This window comes from Tamandua tetradactyla, chromosome 9 (assembly GCF_023851605.1).
Source record: "Tamandua tetradactyla isolate mTamTet1 chromosome 9, mTamTet1.pri, whole genome shotgun sequence".
In the NCBI taxonomy this organism is placed as follows: Eukaryota; Metazoa; Chordata; class Mammalia; order Pilosa; family Myrmecophagidae; genus Tamandua; species Tamandua tetradactyla.
In genome coordinates this window covers 96,031,702-96,041,199 of record NC_135335.1, presented here as the reverse complement: position 1 = coordinate 96,041,199, position 9,498 = coordinate 96,031,702, and the positions used below count along the sequence as shown (strand labels likewise).

General features: G+C 40.0%; 1 protein-coding gene across 1 annotated transcript in view; it reads left to right on the top strand.

Moving 5' to 3' along the window:
- The first annotated feature begins 8,502 nt into the window (after positions 1 to 8,502).
- Positions 8,503 to 9,498, top strand: part of HCN1 (hyperpolarization activated cyclic nucleotide gated potassium channel 1) — a 437,825-nt gene continuing 436,829 nt past the window's right edge. Inside the window, exon 1 of the mRNA XM_077115160.1 lies at positions 8,503 to 8,912. Coding sequence (XP_076971275.1) covers positions 8,503 to 8,912 — 410 coding nt within the window. The remainder of the gene's footprint in view (positions 8,913 to 9,498) is intronic.

The window sequence follows — 9,498 nt, the reverse complement described above, 5'->3', positions numbered from 1 at the left end:
CTCTCCCTCAGACAATTCATCATGAGGTTTGGTCTTAGAAGTGAAAGGCTAGAGGGGATGGTGACTTTAAAATGAAAATTAAAATATATCAATTCACTTTAAAGAGGAAAACCATGAAATGCATTAATATAAATACATTCACATTTCAAGATGGATTGATTTAAGAATGTACCTCTGCTAATTATTTTCCAATTATTATATACATTTAAAGCCATTCCAAACTAAATTCCACAGGATTGTGTAGTGATATTGGACAAGCTTAGTCTCAAACTCAACTGGGGGGAAAAAAAGGACAAAAATAGCCAAGAAAATTTTGAAAAAGTGGTATGATTGTGGAGACATTTAAACAGTCATAGAAACTAAAGACTAGCATTGACGACCATTAAATATGTATCTATATATAGTAAATATATAGATTTATATATATATTTTTTAGGTGCATAGCCTGGGAATTGAACCTGGGTCTACCACATGGAAGGCAAGCATTCTACTTCCAAACCATCCGTGCACCCTATTAAATATATTTTTATTAGAGTCTATTCAAATGTATTATTCTTTTATATATGGCATCTTGTCATGCTTATGAAGACCTTTATTACTCTAAGATTATATTTTTGGTATATACTTTAGATCCAAAATATATATTTAAATAAAACATATATACTTATAATAAATGATAAAATAATAAAAATTGGGAACTCACAAATGAAAAATTATAAGGAACCCAGTGAACATGTGAAATATGTTCATCCCTTGTTGTAACTGAGGAAAAATAATTACCACTATGGCGACCTAGGTCTTATATTATATTATTTTATTTTATATTATATTATTTAAATTTTTGCTCAATATATGGAAAAGATTGTTAATATCTGAAGTCATTGTAGATGTGTGAAACCGATAATCTTATGCAGTCAAAGTAGGTATACTGTCCAGTTTCAGGAATACAATTTGACAGTTACTACCAAGAGTAAAAATACACACAACTTCAATTTACTGATTCTATTTATTTCCAAAAATTACTTCTCCAGGTCTCTCCTCATAAAGATGTAATCAGGATTTCAATTTTAGCAATGTCGTAATAGCATAAAAGGAAAAAAAAAAACCCTCAAATATCCATTAGTAAAATAGATGTTAAATAAATTATGGTATATTCAATCTACAAAATAAATGCAGGCATTAAAAAGGGGTGATATAAATTCTGGCATGGAGATGTCACCAAGATATATTTTTAAGTGTTAAATACAAGTGTTCATGCAGTATTTATATTAAGAGATTGGCTCAGTAAAATAAGTAAATATATATATACATACATGTGAATGTACATTATAGGGTGTGAAAAATAGACTTTTGCCAGTGAAATGAGGAGGGATTGATGAGATTTTTCAGGTATTACGCTTTACAGTCCTATATTGCTAAAAATTTTGATAAAAGGTATGTATTCTGGAGTGCTTTATAATTAAAAATAAAACAATGAAAGATATATTTTATTCTTGAATAGGAAGGCTTATTATGTAACATAAAATCTTTTCTATATGCAATGCAATGCAAATTTAAATACCAAGATAAGTGTTAAATTTGTCAAAAATAATTCTAAATGTATTCAAAAACTATAACCATGTGAAAAAAATAAAAAATGTAATATGAGTGTAAGGATTGGTTTTACAGTATACTAAAACCTACTAAAAGCTATTATAATTTTATTACACTAGTCATTGCTCATATAGAACAATGGAAAATATATTCTGAAAAGTGACTTTAAAATGGGGTAATATTTGAAAATGAATGCGAAAAAAGTCGAGGAACAAAATGATAGCAAAAATCCAATATATGTGGGGATTTTCTATTTTGTGTATATATATATATATACATATATATATATATATATATATATATATATATATACACAAAAAAAAATCATTCCAGGTTGTAGGCATGTGGATGTCTCAAGTGTATGTACAAGAGTGGGGTGATTGGAACTTTTGAATGCTCACTATTCTGTTTATTTTTTTAAACAATCATAGTTTTCTAGCGTTTGAAATTAAAGTGCACATGTCGAGAAAACTTTAAAAATATATATATACATATACATACATACACATTTGTCTTATCAGCTCCTATCATTCTTTTGTGTAGAGTTAAAGTGTATCAAATTGTTGAGATTATAAATACATTTTTATATGCACTCCTAAATAAATATCTTTGTTCACACTTTTGATTGTCTCCTTAGAAAACAACCTAAGCATTAGATCAGGGTATTCACAATATAAATGCTTTCGATATTTACTATTTTGAAAGATCAAATCACTCCTAAATGTAAACTTAATGTTGACTATTGACACTGGTTATCATTTTTTAACAATTTGAAATTAAATGGGAAATTTTATTATTATTTTAAATTGCATGACTGACTTCATGTGTTGTTGGATATCTTTTGACATTTATGAAGAATTTAAATTTCTTCCCTGTTAAATCACTGATTCACAGCTTTTTTTCTATGAGGGTGGTTGCTTGTGATGGCTTGGAGTTTTCTATGCGAGGAAAACATATTGTTAATTTTCATCCATTCTTGTGGATGTGACCCTGTTGTAAATAGAACCTTTTGGTAAGGTTACTTCAGTTCAGATTTGGCTCAAATGAATTAGGCCAGGTCTTTATAATATTGCTAGAGGCTTTATTGAGAAGGTTACAGAGAGAAACCAATGGAGCAGCCAGGAACTGGGAGTCAACAGGACCTAGAAGAGAAAGGAAAAGACATATATCATGTGCATTGCTATGTGATAGAAGGCCAAGGACTCAGGCTTGGTGGCAGCCATTCCCAGAATGCCACAGTCTTTCAAGAAAGATTTGCCTTGTTGATGCTAGATTTTGAACTTAACCTAGTCTCAAAACCATGAGCCAAAAACTCCCAGTGTTTAAACCAATGCATGGTATGGTATTTGTTTTAGTAGTTGGGAAACTAAAATATTGCCTTCTGTTTATATATACATTTTTTTTATGTATGAAGGATTTCAATTGTTCCCATGATATATACTTTGTACATTTTCTAGCTTGCTCTTTGTCTTTATGCAATTTTGACAAAAGTTTTATACTTTGATAAGCATTTACTTATATTTTACTTTCAATGATCTCAATACTTAAACTGTAATATTAAGTCATCTCAAATTTACTTCAGTAGTATAACACAAGCAAAATTCTATCTTTTGTCAACCTCAAATTGTTAACCAATGATTGTACCACCATTTGTTGTACCGTATACCATTTGCTCGTTGACTTGAAACAACACCTTTGAGGTAGACTCAAAACTAGAGTACGTTTCTGATTTTTAGTGCACTGTATTGATTTATCCATCTCTCTTGGTACTTAAAATTATAATAAACAGCTCTAATACTTGGAAATCCCCTCATCGTTATCATTTATTTTAGTCATAGCATATTGACTATTTAAAAAAATAATGTATTAACTCAAATGAACTTTAAAAACATTTTGTTATGTTTTTCCCTCATGAAAAAAAATCATACCATACATCACAATTCAGTTAGGGAAAACTTATCATCTTTATAATATTCAATTTTTACGTTGTATATTAGGAAAATTGCAGGTATCTATTAAGCGGCCATCAGTCATTACCCAGCCATTCTAATGGCCTTACCTCCTTTTCTATTGTGTGTCATTCCACAACCTGGGGGAGATGTTAAGGGATAAAAAGGCCTCGCCAAACCTTAAACTGGGAACAAGCAGCTCCCCATGAAAAGGACTTTTCAGTAGCAGGGTCCTCTCCCTGCAAGGTGAATACAAGCCATACACAACCAGCTTAAATAGGCCCCTTTTCTCTAGTGCTAAGTGGGGCATGAAGAGCTGCCATCTACCAACCCTGAATCAGGGCAGTTTTTGGCCCCCTGGGAGACCATATTTTGAGACTTCTTCCCCTATTCTTTTGGACTCTGTGCTGGGCAAGTACAAGGAGATTATTTACCCTTCCTGGACTCTTTATTTTGTGCAAATAATAAAGGGGTTGTTTGCTGAAAGTTTTATGTGCCCTGACCCAGTGTTCTCATGACGCACCATTATGGCAACTCACTCCACATTATGGAAAAGGAATATATCTTAATTCATTCAAATGTGTTTTATGCCTTTCATTAAAATTGATGGGATTTTAAAAAGACACTATGTATCTCATGCACTTCTTGCTAAGTTCCTACTCTGCAGTTTTCAATTTTAGTTGCAATTGTGAAAAGTGTGTTCTACTTATTTTCTTACTTGTTATTGCCAATGCTCTAAAAAAATAGTGATACGTTTCCATGTATACTTTGTTCCACCCTTCTAAGTTCTATTACTGATTATGATGCTTATCTGGTTGATTCTTCTGAATTTTCAGGGAGACAGAATTATCAATTTAAAATAACACACATTGCAGAAATGCAGGGTATGAATGTCTTGTTTTTGACTTTAATAACTCTTGTATTTCATGTTAAGATGACATTGGTGGTTCTTTTCTAGATAGATAACAAAATTCTCCTGTCCGTGAGACACAGAGAAAACTGTGAGGTTGCATTTGGTGAACCATTCCATTTACTGTTTTCTTATCATCATCTTCTTCAATGGAGAAAGGTCTTCTGAACTTTATTTCCTCATATGTAAAAAATGTGTTTAGCATATCTTTCTGTCCTACTATGATGATGAAAATATTTTATCCTCTAAACCTCTAAGTTTGACTGAGAATTTTCCAGTAAGCTGTCAAACATCAAGTTGCCCATCTATCTTTTTTGTCTCATTTCACATGTACTTGCCTCTGCTGCATGGAGATTTTATTTTAGCTTCATATTAATCTTCTGCTGCTGTCTGCAATTTGATCTTAAGCAGAGCATTAAAAGAGACAGGGAACATTTTAAAAGATGCACGATCCTTGTATATACTGTACAGCACCCATGACAACTATCGATGGGGCATTCTCATGAAATGAATTCACAGTTTATATGCTCTAATGAGACATCAGAAATCAAATTTCTCCAACATACAAGGCACTTTGACAACATGGATTCCTAATAATGTGGAATGAAACATGACAGTAGCCCCATTTCTAAGATGATTTTGAAGAAAAACACTAATCTAATTTATCCCAGTGGATTTCAGCTTGAGATAGTTTATCAATGAACACGTAAGGACAACCTATGAAGAGCTTTATCCTCGAGGTTCAGGCTTGTCTGAGAAATGGTTCATAAGTGTGTGGAAGAAATTAGGGGAGACGTAGAAAGAAAGGTATATGATGTTGGGGAAAAAGAAATGACGAAAGGAAAGAAAAAAATACGTTTGAGGCTGGAGAGTGGGAAAACGAAGAAGAGGGGAATCTATCCTGCTCTTGGCTGTGTTTCTTCTTTTTCCCCAACCTTTCCTCCCCCTATCCCATGAGGAAATATCTGGTCCCTAATTTCTTCCTTGGTCTAAAAATGTCTAATGTAGGTAATGAGTTCATTAATGCAGTGAAACAGCTGAAACAATGAAGGAAATACAATCCGTTCAGGCCATGGAAAGCCAATTCTGTGATCATGGCAACATTTATAAATATATTTTCTCAATTCCTTTCTTATTTTCCCCAGCATTTCTCCTTCACTTCTAAGATTCATGGTCAATATCACTCCCTCTCTCATTGATTGACTTCTTTCATTGCTCTTACTCTGCCTCAGTCTTCTTGCAAGCTCTTTCTTCTTTCTGAGAAAGCTTTTGATTTCAGTCTACAGTCTAGATAAATTTCAATCAGCACTCTGAAAGTAAAGAAACCTGACTCTTTATATTGCTGACAACTTTAAGTCAAAAAATTGACATGAGATGTAGATCCTCAAATTAGAAAGAATTTTTTATGTTTTTTATAATCAGAAAAAAATGTAGTGTTTTTTTTTTTTTTTTTTACATGGGCAGGCACCGGGAATCGAACCCGGGTCCTCTGGCATGGCAGGTGAGCATTCTTGCCTGCTGAGCCACCGTGGCCCACCCAAAAATGTAGTTTTTTATAATTAGAATGAATGAAATGTGGTCTCAAAGCTGTACCTAGAGCAACCAACGACTTTTGACTCTAGACATTTCTTAGTTCTATTTCGAGATCTTGCTTTTCAGTAATTATATTAGGTTAGTGCAGACATTGCAACACAGAAAGTCTCTTACTAAAATAACTGCTTTATCCTTATCCTGATTAAGATTAAACCGAAGCAGAGCAAATAGAGATACTGCCTAGAAGAGACCAGAAACTGACAATTCTTTTAGCTTAAGATTTAGATGGTATATTTTCACATTGTTATAAAATTTGAAATTCATTTTTAAATATACATTGTACCACTCATGATTTTTGAGAATAGATTAGAGAAGCATATAGCATGAGATAATGATAGGAATATGCCTTTAGTATACTAAAAAAAAAAAAAAAAATGCTACCTGAGTAATCCAGCCTTTTCTAGGGCTAACTGTGCTTTAGGCAATGTTTGTTTTTATCCATTTCTTTGACTTCCTTCTGCCCTTGGCACCTGGTATCCTTATTTGACTCTTTAGATTTCCAAGATCCCTACTTTGGTAAATCAGAACTCTACATTGTTCATATTTTCCCTACTTCTTACGATTAAAATTTGGTCATCTGTACTTACTTTGATCACTGAAAAAGATTTAGTATAAGGCTATGATAAGGAGAATGGTAAAGGGAATCTTATAGAACTGCAGTTTAATTAGGTCTAATGGCTCTTCTTTATGCTTTTTTCTCCTTTCTCTGCTTCTCGCTCAGCCTCTCTTAATCCTTCATATGAGTGCCCATCGCCTTTCTTGGACTGTACTCTTGCCTCTCCCACTCTTGAGGTGGTTGGCTTTATCACTGTTTAGTAGCTCAGGAAAGTAACTTACTTGGTCCCAGGAGATTTTTCATCCTAGGCCACTGGTTTCTAGTCTGTCATAGATTCCTGCTTTTAGGAGTTCCCTCGTTTCTCCAAAAAATGTGGCTGTAACTGGAAGGAACCCATGGGATCAGGGACTCTTGGCAGGGCAAGATTTCCTTTGAAAGGGCTGTGGGCAGAAGGCAAGGCTTGTATCTGAAACAGATGTTTCCAGCCATTGGGGAGTCTTGAAGCTCTGGACTCTGGCACTGCCCTGCTGAGTGACTGGTGAGTTTGGCAGCACATCTTGCTTCCTTTAGCTAATCCAGTGGGTTTGGGAGACACAGAGGAAATAAGAGGATTCTGAAAATGCTTTCCTCAGCATCAGTAGCGTGCTGTAAGTTTCACTCCAGAGTACTTTCCTCCTGTCTGAAATGGTTATTGCATCCTGCCTAGACTCCCAGACACCTCGGCTTCCCTAGCCCGGTGGAGGTGAGCATTGACCAGCACTGCATGCCTTTTAGTGTGTTTTATTGCTTACGTAACTTATTTGAAAAGATAGGTCAGCTCAAACGAGGTCTCGACAAGGCAATTTCCAGCCAGTGTTGGTGCCTGGAAGAAGACTTGCCTGCATGTGTTTATGCAAGCGTCTTGGTTAGAAAGAAATCCCATCTATTGCTTAAGGAGCTCCGTGAAACTAAGCAAGGCTAAGTGTAAAGAGGTCAGTTGTCTGTCCCTAGGAGCGGAACCTTCATCCGAAAAGCCCTAAGCAGCTGATTACTGAGGGTTATCCTGACCTAGTCTCTTTTGCTGTCTGCTTCTCTCTTTCCATGCCTTTCTCCCTCTCCCCCTCCCTCTCCTTTCTCTCTCTCCCCCCTCCTCCCCCATCCCAGTCTTTTTCTCTCTCTCTCTCTCTCTCACACGCACACACACACTCTCACAGAACTTCCACCCATAAACATTTATTTTCATTGTTAAACCTCACTGTCTTGAGAAAGTGCGTTTCAGCTTTACACGTGAATTTCCAGCATTCAGAACCAGCCTCTCTCTCCGTCTATCTGTAACATTCAAACAGGCGTTCCAAGAAATGCCTCCATGAGTTTTAGAACGCTTGTTTCTTTTGGACGAGCACAACCGCGCTAAATCGGTGATCTCCCTCTTTCTTTCTCAACCCCCTCGTGCACGCACATACGAGCCTCTCACAGTATGCACAAACAAATGCCTCCGAGGGCTCCTGAGTTCAATGTCACGCTGGGCAGAAGTGGAGCAAGCGTGGAGGGAGCGGGTGCGCGGCGCGCGGGCGGGGAGAAGCCCGTTTCCGGCCAGCAGAGGGCGGCCGAGAGGAGGCGCGCGAGGGCTGGAGTCGAGCCTCGCCACGCTCGGGCAGCCTCAGCCTCGCCCCCGGCCGCCGCGGAGCCCCGGAGCGCAGCCACTGAAGGCAGCGGCGGCGGCGGGAGCTAGGCGCGCAGAGAGCAGCGGCGCCGGCGGGAAGCAGCAGCAGCTGCCGCCGTCGCCGTCGCCGCCGCCGCGACGGACAGCCGGGCTCGCCGGCAGGCGGCTCGGTTCCCGGCTCTCTAGGCTTCGTGCCCCCCAGCGCCAGGCGACAGGGCGAGTCTGGAGCCCACGCCGTCGCCGGCCGCGTCCTCCGAGCATGGAAAGAGGCGGCAAGCCCAACTCCTCGTCCAACAGCCGCGACGATGGCACCAGCGTCTTCCCGGCCAAGGCCCCCGCGACGGGCGCGGGGCCCGCGGCGGCCGAGAAGCGCCTGGGCACCCCGCCGGGGGGCGGCGGGGCCGGCGCGAAGGAGCACGGCAACTCGGTGTGCTTCAAGGCGGACGGTGGCGGCGGCGGCGGCGGCGAGGAGCCCGCGGGGGGCTTCGAGGACGCCGAGGGGCCCCGGCGGCAGTACGGCTTCATGCAGAGGCAGTTCACCTCCATGCTGCAACCCGGGGTCAATAAATTCTCCCTCCGTATGTTCGGGAGCCAGAAGGCGGTGGAGAAGGAGCAGGAAAGGGTTAAAACTGCAGGCTTCTGGATTATCCACCCTTACAGTGATTTCAGGTGAGGCTTCCCCCTCGCTGCCCCACCCTCCGTTCCAGGCGCGCCCTCACACACGCGTCCCGGCACCGGGAGGGGGGCGCGCCCCAGGGACTCCGAAGGAGAGGGTGCCGGACCGGCCGGGGGTGGCACTGCCCGCGGCTTCCACCCCGGTGGATTAGACTCGACACCTCAACTAATTTCCACTAAGCTCGAATGATGAGTTCATGTTGCCCGGGAACTCCAGGCAGGCTCCTTTGCCTGGGGATCTAGGGGATAAGTCCGGGAAGGAGACGGCCGCGGTGACCCCCGGATGGGAGGTTGCCAAGTTGTGCCAGGGAAACTTTTACTTCAGCGATGGGAGTGTAAGGAAGCGGGCAGAACGTCGCCTTGGGGGTGACGGACTTCCTCGCGCTGTTTCCCCCAAGAAGTGGGTTCCTCCCAAAAGGGAAAAAGACGCTCCTGGGGTTCAGGAGAGATGGGGCAACTGGAGGCAGTGACTCACGGGACTTAGCTGTTCCAGCCGTCCTCGTCCCTGGGGAGTGCTGGTCTGTTTTCTCATCTGTTTATAGGCACTGGGTATCCTCAATGCATTTCATCAGAATAGTGG